This window comes from Medicago sativa, chromosome 4, assembly GCF_051527215.1.
Source record: "Medicago sativa cultivar Bolivia chromosome 4, Bolivia_mono, whole genome shotgun sequence".
Classification (NCBI taxonomy): Eukaryota; Viridiplantae; Streptophyta; class Magnoliopsida; order Fabales; family Fabaceae; genus Medicago; species Medicago sativa.
In genome coordinates, this window is record NC_140752.1 from 69,473,244 (window position 1) to 69,494,534 (window position 21,291).

At 38.3% G+C, this 21,291-nt stretch overlaps 4 protein-coding genes across 10 annotated transcripts; 2 read left to right on the top strand and 2 right to left on the bottom strand.

The window, feature by feature from the left end:
- The first annotated feature begins 92 nt into the window (after positions 1 to 92).
- LOC146931272 (uncharacterized) lies at positions 93 to 5,937 on the top strand. 5 transcript variants are annotated; one of them, XM_085702755.1, is made up of 9 exons: positions 93 to 459; positions 641 to 712; positions 743 to 787; positions 947 to 1,084; positions 2,157 to 2,248; positions 3,979 to 4,040; positions 4,330 to 4,457; positions 5,320 to 5,534; positions 5,663 to 5,937. In XM_085702755.1, the coding sequence occupies exons 1-9, from the start codon at positions 429 to 431 to the stop codon at positions 5,699 to 5,701; spliced, it is 822 nt and encodes a 273-aa protein (XP_085558881.1). In that variant the 5' UTR covers positions 93 to 428; the 3' UTR covers positions 5,702 to 5,937. The 5 variants fall into 5 exon arrangements, with proteins under 5 accessions (XP_085558881.1, XP_085558882.1, XP_085558878.1 ...); XM_085702756.1 differs by having other exon boundaries at positions 947 to 1,064; positions 2,155 to 2,248; XM_085702752.1 differs by having other exon boundaries at positions 93 to 159; positions 397 to 459; positions 641 to 787.
- Positions 5,938 to 8,924: 2,987 nt separating this feature from the next.
- Positions 8,925 to 12,056, top strand: LOC146931273 (uncharacterized). Its single transcript, XM_085707645.1, has 5 exons — positions 8,925 to 9,357; positions 9,462 to 10,108; positions 10,280 to 10,577; positions 10,772 to 11,148; positions 11,265 to 12,056. The coding sequence occupies exons 1-5, from the start codon at positions 8,925 to 8,927 to the stop codon at positions 12,054 to 12,056; spliced, it is 2,547 nt and encodes an 848-aa protein (XP_085563771.1).
- A 995-nt stretch (positions 12,057 to 13,051) lies between these two features.
- On the bottom strand, positions 13,052 to 13,507 carry LOC146931274 (uncharacterized). The gene has a single exon (XM_085707646.1). It carries the CDS (start codon positions 13,505 to 13,507, stop codon positions 13,052 to 13,054), a length of 456 nt encoding a protein of 151 aa, XP_085563772.1.
- Positions 13,508 to 16,969: 3,462 nt separating this feature from the next.
- Positions 16,970 to 20,279, bottom strand: LOC146931275 (polyadenylation and cleavage factor homolog 4-like). 3 transcript variants are annotated; one of them, XM_085702759.1, is made up of 5 exons: positions 20,188 to 20,279; positions 18,471 to 19,583; positions 17,829 to 18,371; positions 17,259 to 17,328; positions 16,970 to 17,067 (listed from the first exon to the last, which is right to left on the bottom strand). In XM_085702759.1, the coding sequence occupies exons 2-4, from the start codon at positions 19,551 to 19,553 to the stop codon at positions 17,284 to 17,286; spliced, it is 1,671 nt and encodes a 556-aa protein (XP_085558885.1). In that variant the 5' UTR covers positions 19,554 to 19,583; positions 20,188 to 20,279; the 3' UTR covers positions 16,970 to 17,067; positions 17,259 to 17,283. The 3 variants fall into 3 exon arrangements, with proteins under 3 accessions (XP_085558885.1, XP_085558886.1, XP_085558883.1); XM_085702760.1 differs by lacking the exon at positions 20,188 to 20,279 and adding an exon at positions 19,956 to 20,173; XM_085702757.1 differs by having other exon boundaries at positions 16,970 to 17,328.
- Between the last annotated feature and the right edge of the window lie 1,012 nt (positions 20,280 to 21,291).

Here is a 21,291-nt window from a genome sequence, read left to right on the forward strand (position 1 = left end):
TATATATAATACTAATACTAATAATAATACACGTTAGCCGTACTCACCACATGGACCTTGGGCCCAAATAAGGTTAAACAACCACTCTCACACACAGGTCACACACAAGTCACACCTTCTTCCTTTTTTCTCTAAGCGTTTTTTTCCTTTCTCTCAACCCTTTTATTAAGTTATATTTGGAAAATATCCTGAAAATTAATATGCAGATCAGGTTTTGTTTATTTGGTAGTCTGACTTAGTGCTGTATATGATTAGGCGTAAATGTATATGTTTAATAGGATCACTTGTTGCAACTATCAGAGGCATAATTCTAGGAGCTAACAGAGGCCTCCTTTTTGTATATAAGCATGACCTATTTGAGAAATAGACAGACATGTGAATCAATCAGTTTTACACCTTTCTTTCTCTCCGTTCCTCATTTCGTCTAAATGCATAACCAAGATCAAACTCACACTCCAGGTACTTCCTTTTTCTCTTTAATGTCTCTTTCTTCTTTCTTTCTTTCTTTCTTTCTGTTTCTTGATTTTGATTATTTTATGTTATTCTTACGGAAAGTCCTTTTCTTTCTGGGTTTCTCGGCTGTTTCGTTTTGAAAATATCATCTTTGTGTCAAAAGGGTTAACATTTTTTTTTTTTTAAGGGCACGAGAATCATGGAACTCACGTGTGCGACAAATGTGGATCGCTTCTTCGAAATCCACATCCTAGTCCTAACAATAAGATTTGTGGAACCATTGAGGGTTACAATAAGGAACAAACCCATTCAGATGATGATTCCAAAACTCCAGGTCCTTGTTATAGAAACTTTGCAATTTGATTTGTTTAATTTAACATTGCTGTTGAGAAATAATAGGAAATGAAATTATGGACATTACAATTAAGATATGCTTTGTTTAATTTAACATTCCAATATATTGAAGGTTTGTTAATGTGTTATATTTGTATAGGTTTGCTTGGTTCTGGTGGTTCAAATTCTGAGAAGTGTAATGCTGGAATTGAAGGGAAATTAATTGCTGATTCTCCGGACAGTGGACTAAGTCAAGGAGTTAAACAAAATTTGCAACAAGAACATAATTTGAACTCAGGTACTCTTTTAAGGTCTTCTGAGTACAATGATTAAAAATGAGTCTGCATTAAAAGCTTTAGCTAGTAGCTTCTTCATGAAAATCACGGTCAACTTACATTGGACTTGGCACGTGAGACCTACTAAGCAAACACGTTTCCAAGCATAGCCGTTTACTTAGTCATGAGCATAGACTTATGCCACAGTAGAATACTTGTTGCTGGTATAATTAAAAATTTGGGAAATGTGTTTTTGCTTTTTATGAGTGTTATTTAAGCTTCTAAAGCTTTTGAATTTGTCTGTCACCTTGTCGAGAATTTAATGACTTTATGCTTAAGGTAAAAGTTTGGTACAACAAGAATAGAGTTTTTGAATCTATTTTCATTGTCTGTTGAAATGTGGTTGGTGGTTAGTTTTGCAACAGCCTCCCACCTCCCATTTTTAATGAAAAATTATTTTTTCGCTGACAAGAAATTTGTGAGATGAGAACTGATGACTGGTTGGGGTTGTGAAGGACATTTTGAAAATTCTAATTTATAATTTTATATCGATTTGACTTTTCTCAACATGTTAGGGTGTAAAGTGCCAAGCTAGAACTATTTATTTGAAATTCAACGGCGTATATGTAACAATCCCATAGTTGCACGCCTGAAAGTGGATGTACTTTTGTCCTTGTCTTCTATGGCGGATGGCGGTCTGTGGCAGAGACCGAAAATTCCAAAACTCCGTCCGCCTTAATGCGCTGATGTGGCAGGGTATGGCTGAATATGGTGGGTTTCGGCCGCCACTCACCATATCGGAAACCTCGAAATCCAATACCAATAGGTGTCATGGCGCCGCTTTAACCGCAATTCTATAACACTGGTTTTTGTACAATTTCAACTTTTGCACACCCTCTGAAGTGCATCTCTCACTTTTGGTGATTCAAATCCAGTTTATGTGTATTTTGGAATTCTGCACACATGACTACACATTCATTTTACGTAAACGAAACCTGCCAACATTGAATATGCATTTTATTATATTATATCTCTCTCATTCCTAGGTTTGTTTCTTATCTGTAATTCTTTAATGTCCGATAATTTTTTTCACAGCTGCAGATTCGAGTCCACTTATTTCAACACAGGATGCTGTTTCTAATGTCTCCAATCTCACATCCTTGCTTTGCTTCAGGGACGGTCCAAGAGTAAGGATGCTAAAGCCCTCAATTTAGGCCTACCAACAAATATTATTTTTCATTGTATATTAATAAAAGGTCTGGGAGAGGGTAATTATAGGAGAATTAAGCTCATGAGTCATACCATGAAGTAAGGGTAATTGAGCGAAGACTAAGAAAAGAGACTCACGTTACGGATAACCAATTTGGTTTTATGCCTGGGAGGTCGACTATGGAAGCGATCTACTTACTTCGACGCTTGATGGAGCAATATCGGACGGATAAAAAAGACTTACACTTAGTTTTCATTGATTTGGAGAAGGCGTATGATAGAGTACCTAGAGAGATTTTGTGGAAAGCCCTGGAGAAGAAAGGGGTGAGGGTTGCATATATTAGAGCTATCCAGGATATGTATGAGGGAGCTTCGACTAGTGTGAGGACGCAAGATGGGGATACCATAGATTTTCCCATAACAATAGGACTGCACCAAGGGTCAACCTTAAGTCCTTATCTTTTCACTTTAGTTTTGGATGTACTGACGGAACACATCTAAGAGTTAGCACCGAGATGTATGCTTTTTGCAGATGATGTAGTCTTGCTTGGTGAGTCGAGGGAGGAGTTAAATGGGAGGCTAGAGACCTGGAGGCAAGCCTTAGAAGCGTATGGCTTCCGCCTGAGTAGAAGCAAGACGGATTATATGGAATGTAACTTCAGCAAAAGGAGAAGTGGGTCTACTTTGGAGGTGAAAGTTGGAGATCATATCATACCCCAAGTTACACGGTTTAAATATCTTGGGTGCATAGTACAAAATGACGGAGAAATAGAAGCTGATGTACATCATCGTATTCAAGCTGGATGGTTGAAATGGAGAAGAGCCTCAGGTGTTTTGTGCGATAAGAAAGTACCACTTAAGCTGAAAGGAAAGATCTATCGGACAACAGTCAGACCAACAACGTTGTTTGGTACGGAGCGTTGGGCGGTTAAGAGTCAACATGAGAGTAAAGTAAGTGTAGCGGAGATGAGAATGTTGCGATGGATGAGTGGTAAGACTAGACATGATAGGATTAGGAATGACACCATTAGAGAGAGAGTGGGGGTAGCACCTATAGTAGAAAAGTTGGTAGAAAATAGGCTTAGATGGTTTGGACATGTAGAGAGACCCGTATATGCCGTTGTAAGAAGAGTAGATCAAATGGAGGAGAGTCAGGTTAAAAGAGGTAGAGGAAGACCTAAGAAAACCATTCGAGAAACCATTAGAAAAGATTTAGAGGTCAATGAGTTGGATCCAAATATGGTTTTTGATAGAACACTATGGCGTCATTTGATCCATGTAGCCGACCCCACTTAGTGGGATAAGGCTTGGTTGTTGTTGTATATTAATAAAAGGCCTCATATGCAGACAAAAAAGGTCCCTTCTACTAAAATTCTCTTTAGGCCTCATTGACTATTAAAAATTATTGGGCCAGCCTTGCTTTGCTTTCATCATCATCCTCGAATTGCTTTGTCGATAAGTACTGCGTTGATAATTTCATGATTGTGTTATTATTAAATTCAGTACATTTTACTAGTTTATTTTGACATTTTAGGCTTTGTCGATAAGTATTGCGTTGATAATTTTATGATTTTATTATTAATTTCATTACATTCTACTTGTTTATTTTGACATTTTAGGATTTGGTTCTGTTTTTCTTTCTTTCTTTCATTTATCCCTTTGTTTAGGTATGAATTTACTAATGTCTAAACTGAATCACTTCATGCAGGGTATATTAGCTATGTTTCTCGGGCTGTATGCATCTGTCACTGGTCGACTTGGTTCGTTTATGTGAGTTATTACGATCACACTGTTCAGTGTTCAGTACAATTGGACTTGAATTCACTTTTGTATACAATGACTTTATGATGTAATTTCTTAGGGCTTTCTTCAGAGTCTGCTGTTTTGTCTTTTTGACTAGGGGCTTTTGAATTTCCTTTTTTTTTCTTCTCCGAATAAACACACATAAATGGGATCTTAACTTTTCTTTGAGTCACTTGTGTTTCTTATGCAATGCATCTTTTATCGTTTTAACTTACTTTAAGGGTTTTAACTTTTAACTCTTTTTTTATGTTGGAAGGGGTCCGTCTTTTTGGCATGCTGCTGCTCTTACTCTCGTAAGAGGTGTTTCACTGTTAGCATCTTATCGTCGAACTGTTGAGTTCTTCAGGGACATTGTTGGTCTGGATTTATTAACTACTGCTGTTTGTAAGTAATCTTACTTGTTTCAAAATTTATTTATTGTTAGGCATTGTGTTCTGTCCCTTTGGTTTTGTATATTTCATTATTTTTTAGTATGTCTATGTTGTTGGAATTTATGTATTGTTGTGTAGTACGTCTTTGTTTTTGCAATAGTAGCTATCTGCTATCATGCTATAACGGTTTTTGGTTTTGGCTATCTGATATTAACAACATAGTATCTCATGGTCTCTACTCTCTAAATAACTTCCTGGCCAACTATTCTATTTACTAGCTAATTGGTGTGATTACCTAATAGGCTCTCCGCTTAATGTACTTGTAGATGTTTTGTCATCAAACAAGATTCATTTAGTTTCTGATTGTTTGCAATAGGTGTTATGATATGTATTAAGTAACTCATTTCTTTTTGTATTTTGCTTTTTCCGTTGGGTATAATCTTGATAGCAATAAACATAAAAATTTCATCGTAGCTCAATGTTGTTTCTGATCTTTTAAGCTAAAATTGCTAGAACTCTTTGATCAAAAGTTTTTTTACATACTAGTTCAAATAAATACCATTTTGTGTAGAGGGTTGAATGAGTTGAACTATCCATGCCAGGACTAGTTCAAACCGAAGTGTTCAACTTCATAAAAAATAAATCTCAACTTTATGGCTCAATTTGGCTTAGTTTATCTTCCCTGGCTGCCGGAGCTTGATGTCCCAATCTTTTATTAATTGAGTCTTTCACCTTTTTATATATGTTTTTGTTTCATTAGTGCGCTTGCAATTTGTCTCTTTGAACTTTGTCTTATGCTCTTTGTTTCATTTTATTTGCATTTCTAGAGTTCTTGCTTTATTGAATACTAATTTGCTATTGAATATTTTGTTCAGGTGCACTTTTTGTCACTGCTGTTTTTGTAGCTGCTTGCAGTTTGCCATTTGAATATGTGATGATTCAGATTCAGAATATGCAACCTGATGCTGATGGGAAATATCCATACACCGGCTTTCTTGACTGTGCTGTCAAAATTTTGAATGCTGAAGGAGCTTTGAAATTTTACACCGGATTCCCTGTCTATTGTGCCAGAATTTCTCTTCGTGTCGTGGTATTATTCTTTTATCTTTATTTTGTTTTTCTAACTGTTACTGCTACTGCTGCCACTATTAATACTGCTGCTCCTACTATTATTATTATTATTATTAATAATTTATATTTATATATTGTTCATGGCAGGTGACATGTTTCTGCCTCAACGAGCTTCGCAAACGGTAGAGTAGTTGGAGATGGTTGCCATATAGCAGTCTGAAGGGATGGATTTATGTGAAAAACTCATCCATGAGTGTGTTCACTTTAAATTTTAGCTGAAAATGTGCAATGAACTATGTTACAACTTTATGTGCAGATTTCATTTCTTACGTATTTTATTTTAATAGATGTAACTATGCGAGTTCAATGTAACTATGATATTTGCTTTATGAGCATAGGCTGTTTGTTTGGCACTTGGGAAATCATCTTGCTCAGTATCCTTATGTCAAATACCATGTGTGTGTGTGTATATGGTTCACTGATTTCAAACAATTTGTCAAAATGTTTCTCCTTGTCCTTAAAAGGTTTACACTGTGATTAACATCAGGGTATTTTGTGGAGTTTTACTATCATTGTTGGGGGTAAAACTTCTGGTTATATTTTATTCTACTGATACCAGGTCTGCTTGGTTGTTTTAGCTTGTCTAGCTTTCCTGTTAGTGAGTCTTGTATAACTCACTTGAAGCTGATGTTGATTATCATGTATTGATAATCAATTCATTCTTTATAACTTCTTGTGTTGCTTCAAAATTGGTTCATCAATTGTGTCACTATTATTTCACTAGATGCTCCGATTGATCTTTGCTAGATAGGTTTTGTTCCTTCGTGAAGAATTCGCGTTATTTCCTTTGCTAGATTTAGCATTTTTCTTATGACAAATCTTTTTCAATGCACCTCATGTGCAATCATGACACATAACATTTGGCTTGAGGTTGTGTTCTCAGCGCTATAATAGAAACACATTTCGCAAAGCCTTTGTCATCATTGCTTTCGTTTCAAAATAAATTTCCAAAGCACCCATGGTTTCTACTTCCTCTATGTAGTATGTCCATGATTTTTAATCTCAATTTTCATTCTTTCTATATTTTATTTTCCTCTCTTTATTTTGGGTAGCACTTGGGTGACATTGGAGTGTCAATGTGATGTGACATTGACCAATCACAACGTCACAAGTGTACAAAAAGACAAAAAATCATTAGTAATATAAGTGTGATTGTTTGTCCTTTAAAATAAGTGTAATTGTTTGTTCTATAAAACTCTCTCGCTCTCTCTCCCTCCCCCTCTCTCCCTCTCTCTCTCTCTCCCTCTCCCTCTCTCCCTCGCTCTCTCTCTCTCCCTCCCTCTCCCTCCCTCTCTCTCTCCATCTCTCTCTCTCCCTCTCTCTCTCCCTCTCTCTCGCTCTCCCTCTCCCTCGCTCTCTCTCTCTCCTCTCCCTCTCCCTCTCTCTCTCTCTCTCTCAAAGTCCAACAAGAATTATTGGAAGCACAACGAAAAAGAGTTGATGATGATGGCTCCGGTAATGACTCTTCATCTTCTAGAAGTAGTCGCTCACATCGATGTCAACTTCGGATGAATGATATCGAAGTAGACATTCTAGATTTTGTAGGGGAGCTACATCCTGACGAGTTTGTGGATTGGCTACAAACTGTTGAACGCACATTTGAGTATAAGGAGGTTCCAGAGGAGCCAGAAGTAAATATCGTTGCTGTCAAGCTGAAGAAACATTCTTTAATTTGGTTGGAAAATCTTAAAAGAAAACGCAAGTGTGAAGGAAAAAGCAAGATCAAGACGTGGGAGAAAATGCGTCAAAAGTTAACCCGTAAGTATTTATCACCTTGTTATTATCAAGAAAATTTTAATCCAAAACAATTATGCAAAATATCTTCATACCAACCACTTTTCTCCATCAAAAATCACATTGATTCTCATAAACCACTAATACATCAACTTATTTTCTCATTTAAACGCCAACATAACACAATCAAAGAGAGAAATACTCAAGCATACTCAAGCATTGAAGCATTCAAATAATATAAACTTTTCTTTGAGAATATTAGAGAGTTTCTCTATTTTCCCTCCCTCCCTCCCCTTCAAACATTTTTCTTATAAATGCTAGAAATAAAACTTACCTCTTTATATTCCCATAAAGTTATTCTCGGAATAAATTCATATAAGTTTGAAACAAGGGCACCTTTGAAAGGGTGGCATGTTTTATTTGTTTTCTTTTAAATGTTTGTGTGAGTCCTGTGCATTTCTTATGCGATGCATTTGTTTTTTTTTTTTTAACTTAATGGTTTAATGTTTTTCAAAACCTTGGCAATTAATGTTTAATGTTTGTGTGCGTCCCCCGAGAAGATCCCCGCCTAGACGAAACAGACACTCTTGGTTTCCTTCCGATTCCGAGGACACTCGTGATGCTCGTTACGACCGTAACGCTTATGGTCCGTTCACACGACGCATCCGAGAAGCTCCTATCCTTCACGGACTGGAGAAACCTCCGCAAATGGACTCATACGACGAGACGACTGATCCGAATGAGCACATCGAGAACATCGAGGCGGTTCTCACTTACAGGTCGGTGCGAGGCGCCGTCAAATATAAGCTCTTCGTCACTACTCTAAAACGAGGAGCGGTCACATGGTTCAAGAACTTAAGGAGAAACTCCATCGACTCATGGAGCAACCTCTGCTACGAGTTCACAACCCACTTCACGGCTTCAAGGACGCAACCAAAAATGGTGGCATCCCTTGAAGCCATTGTTCAAGGAAGAAACGAATCCCTCCAAGACTACCTTGAGAGGTTCAACAAAGAAGCTGTTCAGGTACCAGGTGCCGATGAAACAATGAAATTGTACCTCATTGCAAGGGTCTGCGCGAAGACACTGACGTCAAGAAAGCTGTCCGCTTAGATCGCCCAAGGACTCTCAACTAGTTCCTAGCGATCGCCAAGATCTACATCACCTACGAAGAGGAACTGTATGCGGACAGCCTCAACAAATACAGGAAGGAGGAGCCTGCTGCTGAATCCTCCAAAAAGCCCTTCCACGAAAAGAAGAAGGAAGGCAAAGCTGCTCGGGAAAGCAAGAGGCCTAACAGCCACTTTACCAAGTACACTTCTTTGGCCATGTCAAGGGAGAAAATCCTCGCCGAGATCGCTGTAGCCGATCTGACAGAAGTTGGCATCAAGCCACCAAAGGCTCCATCTCAAGAGAGGAAGGGGATCGACAAAACAAAATACTGTCGATTCCACAAATGCCACAGACACACCACCGATGACTACATCCATCTGAAGGATGCCATCGAACTCCTCATCCAGAGGGGACGGCGCAAGAAGTTCGTGAAAAATCCAGAAACAGAAAGAAAACCGTCGAGCTCATCGGTGACGGTTTTGAGCCTGGAATAACCATCGCCATGTTCGTGGAACACCTCAGTGATTTCCCTGACAACGTGGAAATCGTCCCCTACTCATGCACCTGGGAGCAGTTCCCCACTGCCAACATCATCACTAGAGGAGCGCTGAATATCTCCATGGGTAGCATGATAAGGAAATTCGAGGAGCTCATGAGCGTCAATGTAATGGCCCCCTCTAATCACGGAGGAAAGCCGCCTTTGGCATTCTACGATTCTGAACTGCCTGGTGGAGCTTCAAATTCCGCTATTCCTTTGCTCGTGCGAGCATCGATGGCCAATGCAGACGTCCGACGAGTCATGATTGACACAGGGGCCTCGTGCGACATCATGTACACCAGCCTGTTCAAAACTCTTCAACTAACGGAGAAAAACCTTTCTCCTTACGTTGGAGATGAACTTTACGGCTTCAACGGCTCATCCACTCAGCCATGGGGTACGTAGAACTACTGGTCACCTTCGGTGAAAAGGAGGCCAAGAAAACAATAAAGGTCCCATTCTTGGTGATCGACTGCCCTTCTCTCTACAATTGCATTATAGGAAGGACCGGGCTCGCCCAACTAGGGGCTGCATGTTCAACCACTCATCTGAAGTTGAAATACCATGCAAAGGATGGCATCATTGCCTCTCTCAACGGAGACATCGATGTTGTAAGAAGATGTTTCCTCCAAGCTAACAAATCTCAGAACTCGGTTTCCCAATCCAGCAAACCTGCTGAAGACAAAGGGAAAGCTGATGCGAGCACTCTGGATGCCAACTTGGTCGAACTTGACCCCAGGTTCACCAAGGAAGATCTGAAGGAACAGAAACGGGAGAAGAAGGATCCGCTCAACGCAAAACTTCTTAGATTTATTCCTAATGGTGAATTCGAGCTGGTCCCTTTTGGAAGCGATCTCTCGAAAAATTTCAAAATTAGCCAGGATCTCCCCGAATTTGTCAGAAACCAGCTAATCGCCTGCCTCTGGGAGAACGTCGACCTATTCGCGTGGAGCGCGGCTGACATGCCCGGAATCGACCCTAGCGTCGCTTGTCACCAGCTGACAGTAGATCCCGGAGTTAGCGTTTTAGCCCAACGACGTAGAAAGCAGTCTCCTGAAAAATCAGAGGCTGCAGAAAAAGCTGTAAAAGACCTCTTAGAGGCAAATTTTCTTTCTGAGGCCAAATACACTACCTGGCTCTCCAATGTTGTACTTGTCAAGAAATCTAATGGAAAATGGCGTATGTGTGTTGACTATACCGATCTTAATAGGGCCTGCCCTAAAGACGCATATCCTCTTCCTAACATCGATAAACTCGTAGATAATTCCTCCGGCTACAAACTTTTATCCTTCATGGGCGCCTTTTCTGGGTACAACCAGATACCCATGGCCGAAGAAGATAAAATGAAAACAGCCTTCAAGACCGAATCAGGGAACTATTACTACAACGTAATGCCCTTCGGTCTGCGAAACGCGGGGGCTACTTATCAACGAATGATGAACAGAGTCTATGGCAAGACACTTCTGGGCGACATTCTCGAAGTTTATATGGACGACATGATTGTAAAATCCCAACAAGAGGTGGATCATGCCGCTCATCTCAAAAGAATGTTCGAACAAACTCGGAAGTACAACATGCGGCTCAACCCAAAGAAATGCACCTTCGGAGTCCAAGCAGGTAAGTTCCTCGGTTTCTATCTGACAGAAAGAGGGATCGAGGCGAACCCGGACAAATGTCGCTCATTTAATGAGTTTCCAACACCCACTCCAAGAAGTGCATCCAAACGCTCAATGGTATGTTGACTGCTCTCTCTAGATTTGTGGCTAAATTCGTTCAACACGCACTTCCTTTCTTCAAACTCTTGAGGAAAGAAACGAAGTTCCAATGGACGGACGAGTGCGAGACCGCCTTGAAGCATCTCAAAGAAACCCTCTCTGCACCACCAGTTCTCTTACGACCCGATCAAGATGAAGTACTGTACATATACCTTTTCGTTTCCTCTGACGCGGTAAGCACCGTTCTCATCAGAGAAACGGCAGAGGGACAAAAACTGATATACTTCACCAGCAAAGCACTGCTAGGACTTAAAACGAGGTACCAGAGAATTGAAAAGGTGGCTCTCGCACTCCTCACAGCTGCCCGAAGATTGAGGCAGTATTTTCTAGCGCATACAGTGATAGTCCAGACGGACCAACCCATCAGGCAAATTTTGGGTCGCCCAGATGTAGTGGTCACTCGAACTGTCCGAGTTCGACATACGTTACGAATCCATAAAGGCACTGAAGGCACAAGTGTTCGCCGACTTTCTTGTCGAGATGACTTTCCCAGTTGAGGATAGCTTCGAGGAATGGACCGTCTTCGTAGACGGATCATCCAACTCCAAGGGACTACTCAACCAAATGGATCGAAGCAGAACCATTGGCCAAGATCACATCTAAAAACGTACTCCACTTCTTCAAAAGAAACATCCTAGTAAGATTTGGAGTACCAGCACAAGTGATATCCGACAATGGTACACAGTTCACGGATCAAAGGTTCCAGGACTACCTAAGGAATATCGGCATCAAACAAAGCTTCACCTCTGTCGAACACCCACAAGCCAACGGCCTTGCCGAGGCTGCGAACAGGGTCATTCTGCGAGGAATACAAAGAAGACTAGAAACTTCTAAAACCCAATGGGCTAAAAAGTTGCATGCGGTCCTTTGGGCCTACATAACTACTCCCCATTCCACAACTAGCGAGTCAACCTTTCGACTTACGTTTGGGACAGAGGCGGTCTTACCCAATGAGCTAACCGAACTCAAATGGTGTACTGACGCCAGCACTGACTTCCCAACCAATACGGCAAATCTACGTGAAGAGCTCGAATTTGTCGACGAAGTCAGGATCGGGGCAACCTTACGAGAGGCAGCGTTAAAACAAAAAATAGCCGCTTGCCACAACAAGAAGGTCATAAGAAGGGAATTCGAAGTAGGCGACCTTGTCCTTCGGCGAAACCAGAAGGATTCTGAAGAAGGGAAACTCGCCGCCAACTGGGATGGCCCCTACAGGATCCGGATGAAGACCGAGACGGGGGCTTACGGACTCGAAGATCTCCACCAAAACACAATTCCAAGGACTTGGAATGCAGAAAAACTCAAAAAGTATTACACGTAGATGGCAGACAACGCCAATTTACTCTAGTGTACATAATCAGTTCTATACAACGAACTCCTCGCTCTCCAACGAGCAAATAAACGGAAGAGAAAAGTCGTGCCACTCTGAATCCAAAAAGAAAAAGGATGAGAGAAATTTACACAACAAAATCTCTTACTCCTCAGTATGTACGCTTACCGCTGCGACATCACTGCTCGGCATGTTAGGTAGAACCCCAGCTCGCGATGGGTGATTCACGCCTCAGTGCGTTGAACTTAGAATGATGTCTTCATTCATCCGTTGTTACACGTCCGAAACACAACTTTGGACACACATTCAGATAAACGATCTCTTGGATGTGCAACACTTCAAACTAATACTCCGCATAAACAGTTGAAAACCTCCTGTCCAAACTCTTCCTTGCAAAACAACGCAAAGGTAAAACTTTCCGAACAAAGTAACTAGCTACCTGGGAAGAAAAGGGCAGAACTTTTGATTTCATCAAGTCAAAGTAACAAGAAGTTAGGAGGGCATGCTAAACTCTCCGGTCATCAAATCACTTCGTCGGAATAATGACTGCGGGGGGTAATCCATGCCACCACAGCAAAGCGAGCTTGGGCATAAAAACCTCGCATTTCAGTAGCGAGCAACAATGCAAGTCGAACAGCTAAAGAGCATATGAATTATTGCAGTCTGTGAAGCACACAAGATAGATAGCTCGCTCTCAACAAATACTTTAAACAGTATTAAAAAGCCTCACACAACGAGCAATCAAACATTATACTTGAAAGTAAATCATATATTTCAAACAAGTGTAATTGAGAATAGTGCAATTATATTACAAAAAGTGCTAAAACCACTAGGGGCACACAATGTCATTACAAGCTTGGTTGTTGAAGAAGATATTAATTACAAAGGCCTCATCAGGCCTGGGCTTCATCAACATGCCCATCATCTTCCTCGGGATCAGGAGGCGGAGTGATCACCCCATCTTTCACTTCACTAAGGGGATGAATTCATTCGACATTCAGCTCGATACCCGAGTTCACCACCTTCAGCTGAGCCACCGCTCGATCAAAACCAAGCTTGACGGCGTCCACCAAGCTTCCTTCCAGCTCACCAATCCTGTCCACAAGGCCGGCGCGCCGCAGGACAGCAAGGTCTTCCGCCTCATCCTCCCCAGGGAGGTCCGCTTTCTTCAGAGCCTCCTCCAAGGACACCTTCTCCTCGGCCAGCTTTCGGGAGGAATCAGCAGCTTGCTCGAGAGCAGTCCGAGCCTCTGAAAACTGCTCCTTTAAAGCAGCAAGTTGACGGTCACGTTCCTCTGCAACTGACCTCTTGCTCCTTTGATCCTCCTTCAGAGCAGAGACCTTGGCGGTCAGAGCATCCCTCTCCTGCACCAAAGCATCAACCCGAACTTCACTTTCCAACGAAGCGTTGTTCAGGGCAGCAGCGACCTCCAAAGCCTTCATAGTAGCAATAACCCCATCGGTTATCGCCTTCTCCGGCCAGCTGGACCCAGGTCTTGGATGACCTTCAGTTCAGGGACATCAAGAAAAGGGTCGACTGGGGACCGCACAGCTCCGGTTCGGACCATACTCTCGGAACAAAATTAATAAATAAGGATTATTATTATTATTATAAGATAAGATAAGATAATAATTTTCCGGTAGCATTTCTTTGATTTTTTTTTTTTTACAAAAGCAAAATGATATTCATTCATTTAAACTGATAGAATACATAAAAGACAATAACATGATCAATATCGCTAAAAACGTAAAAGATGAATCTGTGAACAAACTCACAGCACCCAAGTTAATAGTATACAACGACAAAATGCCATCAAATAATATGAAAAAATGTAAATCACCAGAATACCCATGTTTTCAAATCTGCAACGTTGACGCTTAAATCATTGATTGAATATGTGATTGTCTGAAGTTGATCTTTCAATAAGAGCCAAACGAACACCGCACAACAAGATGTGAAATCAAACAACGCCGCATAAGACGACGAACAACACAACACCACACTCAAACGACGAAATCACGAAAAAACACAAAAGAAAAAACTTGATATATGTGAAAATCACTTATTTATATTGAAAGAAAGGGAAAAAAAAAAGGTGGAGAGGGGGATTCTAAGTCAAAAAAAGTGACTTAAAACCACCCATTCTCGACAAGTGAAAGGGAAAGCGAGCTTAAAAAGAAGGTGGAATTTCTCTCACTAAAAAGTTAGGGCCGACTTTGAAAAAAGCATTTCTTTGATTAACATTTTTATTTCTTCGATTATTATATATGTTTCCCTTTTTCTTTCAAAATAAAAATATACATTCCTTTTTTTTTTTCTTTCTGTCAGTCACATATCTAATTAGTTGATCTTGCTTTTAAGAAATTAAATTATGCCAACCAAATCGATACCGGAGAAAATTGAACATGAGACTTTGAAGAGGGGTACACTCTAAAGTCTCAAGTCAACATCATCATATCAATCCAAATGAGTTTATTGCTAATGGTTCCATCTATATCTTCCTTCAAAAAATATAAAATAAATAGTTTCATATATCTATTTCATATCAATCACGAAAGATGCATTTAATTCTATACGAGAAGATATATCTGAGTTTGGTCATATTGTTGCAGCTTCTTGCTCTATTTTTCATTCCAAATTTTTCAACTCTCGATTGAACATGAGACTTTGAAGAGGAGTACACTGTAAAGTCTCAAGCCAACACCGTCATATCAATCCAAATGGGTTTATTGCTAATGGTTCCATCTATATCTTCCTTCAAAAAATGGTTCCATCTATATCTTCCTTCAAAAAATATAACATAAATAGTTTCATATATCTATTTCATATCAATCACAAAAGATGCATTCAATTCTAGACGAGAAGATATATCTGAGTTTGGTCATATTGTTGCAGCTTCTCGCTCTATTTTTCATTTCAAATTTTCCAACTCTCGAGTGGAGTTTGTTAGATGACAAGTCAATGTGGTAGCTCATACTCTCGCTGAAGAGACCATAGTATTAGCTAGTCCCGCAGTTTATTATGTTATACCCAATTGTATTGAAACTTTAATTATAAATGAAATGTTATAAGCGTCTTTTCTTCAACAACAAAAAAATCAATCAATAGTAAGCTTTTTTTACAGGGTAAAGTAAGGTTTTTTAAGTCATGTATTATTTTCACATTTTTGTTTTCAATATTTTTATATTTTTTAAAATGGATAGTTTGATTTGTCATTTTGAATCAACCAATTCACTAATTTCTCTAGGTGTTATCTAAGGCTTTGTTTGGGAGTTTGGAGGGGAAGGGAGGGGAGGGCTTTGGGGGGTCGAAAATATATAGAAAAATGGATAAAAAATTCACATTTTTTGAAAGAACAGTTTTTTAGAGAATGATAAACTAATACTTATGATTAATATACTTTTAATTTTAAGAATATAATAACAATATAGATTGAATTTGAAAAATTCATATAAACCCTCCATAACCCCCCAAAACCTTCCCCCAATACAATTTTTGAGTTCCCCCAAATGAGGGGGGATTTTTTATTATGAGTAAAAAATTAACCTCCAAAGCCCTCTCCTCCCAATGTCTTCTATTTCTTCCACTTGCTCCTTCCTTTTTTCCAAAACCCTCACTTCCCCTCCCCTCCAAACTCCCAAACAAAGCCTAAGGCTCTTTTTATCAAGCATTTCAGCACTTTTTTCAAATTCGTAGATCACAATATTTGAGTGTGTTTAGTTTTATCGTTTCATCTCAAACAAGTATTAAGTATCACAATATTTGAGTGTCTTTAAGATCACAAACACAAACCTTAGATCTTGTAACCTTTTTGTCAAGTCTTTCTCTCTTTAAAAAGTGATCATGTTCGAGCACTTTTTTTTACAATATTTCTTTTTAAGATAATTGAGCTATCTTTTGCTTATAAATCTTTTTTTTTTTTTAGGAATTTTGCTTACATGTCATTGTTACTACTAATAATTTGTAAAAAAAAATAAAAAATGTTACTACTAATTTATTTATAACATTATGCGAACCAAACATGATTCTTTCACCTTAACCAAGTTTGGCGTTAATTGATTCAATTGTGTGTAGAAATCCAAATATTTCCCAATAGCACCTCATAAGAAAATAATATAAAAATGACGCTTCGAAGAAATTTGAGTTAATCGTTACAATTGTGGATGAAATGTGTTTGAAGATTCAGTGTTTCATAGTAACACTGCATAGTGAGGGAGAAGCAACGTTTTAGAGTTCAAAGGAATGAGACAACACACAGAAAAAGGTTTTGATTCAGTTCATGAGACCTAATTTGACTGGCAATATCAATATCGGTATGGGAGACATCTTATTTGGATCCAAACTCGGAACCTTGAAATGTGAATTTCTTGTGGTGTTTGTCACTATGTTTTCATGAACAAAAAGTGTGGATTCAAATACAATACAACCTATAACTTTGTTTGACTGTCTGGATAAGAGGAGTTTGATAGGATAAGTTATCATGTTTATGTATAATCACTTGTTTGATTAATTAACTAATTTACATTCTTTAGTGATCTTTGCGATAATTTGGCTCGTGTGAAAGATAGCGCCCTATATTTCGAACTAATAAGTCTTGTTTAGTCAATATTGTAGATACTAATTTTTTTTATATAGTTAATTAAGCTTTTGATTTAGATTGTAGATACCAATATAGTAAAACGAATTAATGATATCTCTTTTTTAAGGACAAAGAGACAAATAGTTGGTGACTCCATCTCTTTTTCTTTTTTTTTTTGGTGACTCCATCTCTTACCTTATAAAAAAAATTCATTCATTGGAACAACAAAATAATAGAGAAAAAAGCAATAAAATAACTTATAGAAAGAGCCAATGACATTAAAATAAAATGTCTAGCAGAAATAATTATAGAAGGAAAAAAAACATCAAATATCTGTAGTATTCTCATTCATTCATCAATGCACAATTTAAATTGGATATAACAATTCAAACAGTAAGTGCTCATGGATCCTTTGCCAAATTCCTGCCAAAAATGAAGTACAAGAAATGACAATAAATGTAAGGTACTGAAAATTTGCAGGTTAAATGCAAACTTTTGACTGCAATAAGATATGCATGTTACACAGGAGCATCTATACAAGTACATAATTTAGGCAAGAGGCCCTGCATACATTGAGCATACATTGATCCGAAACTAGTAAGTTACAGGCTTACAGTGAACATAAATGGACTACTTTAGTCAGCTCCGCATTCGTTTTCTTTGGCTGCCTTCTTCATAGGTGCCCTGCATACAAAGAGGAAAACAAAAGAATAAATATTTGCTCTGCTTGAAGAACATCAGCACATGCAAAAGTCCACTTGAAATAATAACATCATGTGAAGTTGGCAGCCATTAAATAGGCACATATATTTGCAGTTTTTACCATGCCTAGTGTTGCAAGCTATTTTAAACCATGATATCCTCATTTGCAAGACATGACATAGAAGACGGAAAAAACAGGACATAGCATTTGGATTTCAGCCAAAACGTGCGATTTACGATATAATGGATTGATTCTCACTTGAAGAGAAGTCACCAAAAGAACAATATGGCTGCTGAATTCTGGACATCTCGCCCAAAAACAAGTTTTACCAATGGGAAAGAAAAAACATAAAGTTGCAAAGAAATCTAGTCAACTAGTATTGTTCTCCCCCAAAAACATATGTCAGTCAATGAATTAAAGACATAAAGTGGAACAAAAACAAGACAATGCATAGAAAAGTAATAATACAAGAAACACATACCCCTTCATCCGTCACAAAATATTCAGACGGGGTAGATTCAGATATGCATTTAGCATGAATAATGGGGCCTAACTGCGACCTGTCCATGCTTGTTGTTATTCCATTAGGCGTATTAAGGTATACAGCTCCTCTATACATCCAATCCTCCGTTTCATCACTGTAAAACTTGTCAAAAGGTTCTCTACATAATGCACATGTATTTTGGTCCTCGTCAGCAAGAACTGCCAACTCTTCATCTTCTTTCTTTTCCTCAGTGGTCTCGGTTGGCAAAAAACCTGGAGCTGATTCAGCTCCCAATGCCTCTGCACCACTAAGCCACATCGTCTCACTCACAAACCACTTGCGCGAGGGCTTCTGCTTATGGTTTTTAGACATACGGTTCTTAGTCACATGCCAATCCATATGACTTCTGTGCTCATCTTGGGACTTGAATCGGATGCCACAAGTTGTGCACTGTCTAGGAAGATCGCCATATAAGGCACTGATTGCAGATTCATGACGAACCTTCAGAAGATTTGGATCAAACTCAATGCCAACAAAATCCTACAAACATAATAATATAATTACAAAATTGGTACGCAATCAAACAAAAATGGAAGGAAAATGGGATATAAAAATTAAACTAAGGATAGATTTAGTTACCAGCGCAGGAGCTTGATTAGCCAATGACATAACACCTTGGGCCATGAGTGAACTAATCAAATTAGAATATCCAACAGTTGGCTGTTGGCTTGACACAGAAGGACCAGGATTGGGATTAGGTAGAATCTGGGGTAGAGCATGTGGGCCAGCTGGAGGCAAAGGTGGCAAAGCTCCCCCCAGGAAACCGAAAGAGCTGTTTGCAATTCTTTGGCCTGGCGAAGGAAGTGGCATAACAAGTTGTGCATTTGGCAGGGGGTTACTCATAGCAGCACAATGTCCTGGCAAAGAAGTGCTATAAGTAAATTGTGACGCTGCTGGATCCTGAGATGGAAAAAACCGGAATGGTGGCGTTTGTCCACTGTTATGCGGGTTAGATGAAATCAGACCGGGTAGCTGATTAGGCAACTGATACAGGTTTCTTTTACTGGTATCGTTGTTCTCAACACCATGTTCATGCACAGGAAAAGGTCTGTTAATTAGACCATGACTCACACTGGTACTATTAGCATTTATTGATTTGAATGGATTCCTAACAGGATTCTTCGATGGAAATATAGGAGTTATGCTGGGAGGATGCGGAGCATGCACATTTATGGAGCGCCTCGTTTCAAAAGTTGCTGGCAGAACTGGTGGACGGTACTCAATATTAGAATTGAGACCAGGAAACACCCTTGACGCTGAAGTAGTTGCACTTGCTGCAACGGTAACAGGCTTTTCTGATGAGAAACCAATAGTTGGTTGCAAGAAACCATTACTTCTACTATGGTCTACTAGTGTCGGACTCATATCTTCCCAATCGAACTCCTCCTCTTCAGTATTCTGCCATGATGTTGTCATAAACTTATCCATACTGTTTTTATCCGGTCGCTCCACTAACAAAGGCTTACTGCCAGAAGTTTCTTGGCTTTTGTCACTACCATAGGCATCAATTAGAGCTCTTGGATTTTGACGCGGTTGTCCGTTGTTGAGATAGCTTAACTCATCAAAACATCTCTTTCGCGGAATGTTTGAGATAACTGATGAAGAATTCTTTGGTATTTCGCTCCGAGTATTCCCACCAAGATGAAAACCATCAGCAAGCATCTTCTTGATTTATCAGAAGCAATTCAAATTCTGAAGCCACGAGAAATAATCAACAAATATAAAGTTAGAGAAAATTCCAACAATGTTCTTAGCGTGCCATAAACGAATAAAGGGAAAACATATTATCATAAATTTAAACATCATATAAACAGCAATGTGAACATCAATCAGAAATCATCTAAACATCATAATTCAACTAAAATTGGTACCACAATCTAATGGACACAATCTAAAGCGAAATTCACAAGGTCTCAAAGATTCTTGGAACCTATTATTATTATTTATTATTAAACCCATTATTAATAAACATTCAAACAATCAAATTCATTAATTAAGAGAGAGAGAGAGAGAGAGAGAGAGAGAGAGAGAGAGAGAGAGAGAGAGAGAGAGAGAGAGAGAGACCTAATTTTTCAGTTTCAGGATTCGGATTAAATTGGGGTTAGTTTAGGATTAACAAAAAGATTAAAGTTATTATTATGATCAATTCATAATGAGACACGCATTACAAAACAATGAATTGATTAATCACTTGGCTTAAAACAAAACCCTCAATTCCAATCGATTAAATTAGGGTTAGGGTTTAAGAATTGGGAATAACACGAATTGAGAAAGAGAAAGTTAAGGGACAACATACAACGAACGTGGTTGGTGTTGACGCCGTTAGTCTCTGTCACTGTCGTTAACGGAATTGTTGTTTTCTTATTGTTTTGTTTTGATAAGAGTTCTGGTTTTCTTTTCTTAACGTGTACACTATTTATATATGGGTTAATTATGTTTCTAGTCCCTATAAAATAGTGACCTTGTAAGTTTAGTCCTTACTTAATTTTAATAGCATTTTTAGTCCCTAATTTTGTTTTTTTGCCCTGAGTATTAGTCCCTACTCAATTCCAATTTGTTTAATTTATGCTTAAACTCTTAAATTTTTGAACAATTTTTTGCAGACATGTTTAGAACATTACTAAAAGTTCCTCCGCAAAAAATTATCGCAAAATTTGATTTCTACATCCAGATTTTATTACTTTTTATCTTTAACTTTTGTCGTTTTAAAAAATTCATATTTAATTCATTTCATGTCTGAAAATTCTAAATTTTAGTAAACGAACCTTTCATAGTGTTCTAATCTTGTCTCAAAAAAATCGTTCAAATATTTAAGAGTTTAAGGATAATTAATCAAACTTTGTTTTAGCAGGGACTAAAATTATAAGTAATTTTTTTTTTATAGGGACTAAAAATGCTATTAAAATTAAGTAAGGACTAAACTTACAAGGTCGCTATTTTATAGGGACTAAAAACATAATTAACCCTTTATATATCTATAGGGTTTAAATTAAGTTCAAAACAAAGTAAGTCATTAATTAATGTGATCCTCGTACTCCTTGTTTACATGATTTACTTTGACCCTAATTTTTAATTAACATATAAATACAAATGTTAACATGTATGTTGTTCGATTTGTTTCGATAAGTATTTACAAAATATTAGTTTTTATAATTTTTTACTTTAGATAATTAAAGATATTAACTGTCAAAGTTGTGCATTGGCATGTGTGAGTAGTTGAATGCGACATGTATTTTGAAATAGAGGGAGTAGTATGTAATTTTAGTCGTTGATTGTATATCTTGAGGGAAGTTAGTTTAACTTGTTATCAATAAAATTACTCTTATTGTTTTTTACCTTAATTTCAGTAGTAATTTTGTTTTTCTTTATCTTTCTTATGTAATTTTCGTTTGTTTGATTA

What these genes read in the sequence shown, in the direction of transcription:
- LOC146931272 (XM_085702752.1), top strand. Translation starts at nt 429, where the DNA reads ATGCATAACCAAGATCAAACTCACACTCCAG. An exon ending in AGAACATAATTTGAACTCAG is followed by an intron (nt 1,085 to 2,156) that starts GTACTCTTTTAA and finishes TTTTTTTCACAG; the next exon opens with CTGCAGATTCGAGTCCACTT. An exon ending in GCTTCAGGGACGGTCCAAGA is followed by an intron (nt 2,249 to 3,978) that starts GTAAGGATGCTA and finishes CACTTCATGCAG; the next exon opens with GGTATATTAGCTATGTTTCT.
- LOC146931273 (XM_085707645.1), top strand. Translation starts at nt 8,925, where the DNA reads ATGTTCGTGGAACACCTCAGTGATTTCCCTGACAACGTGGAAATCGTC. An exon ending in CTCATCCACTCAGCCATGGG is followed by an intron (nt 9,358 to 9,461) that starts GTACGTAGAACT and finishes ATTGCATTATAG; the next exon opens with GAAGGACCGGGCTCGCCCAA. An exon ending in TGGTCACTCGAACTGTCCGA is followed by an intron (nt 11,149 to 11,264) that starts GTTCGACATACG and finishes CCGTCTTCGTAG; the next exon opens with ACGGATCATCCAACTCCAAG.
- LOC146931274 (XM_085707646.1), bottom strand. Translation starts at nt 13,507, where the DNA reads ATGAAGGCTTTGGAGGTCGCTGCTGCCCTGAACAACGCTTCGTTGGAA.
- LOC146931275 (XM_085702759.1), bottom strand. Translation starts at nt 19,553, where the DNA reads ATGCTTGCTGATGGTTTTCATCTTGGTGGGAATACTCGGAGCGAAATA. An exon ending in CTAATCAAGCTCCTGCGCTG is followed by an intron (nt 18,372 to 18,470) that starts GTAACTAAATCT and finishes TTATGTTTGTAG; the next exon opens with GATTTTGTTGGCATTGAGTT. An exon ending in ATTTTGTGACGGATGAAGGG is followed by an intron (nt 17,329 to 17,828) that starts GTATGTGTTTCT and finishes CTTTGTATGCAG; the next exon opens with GGCACCTATGAAGAAGGCAG.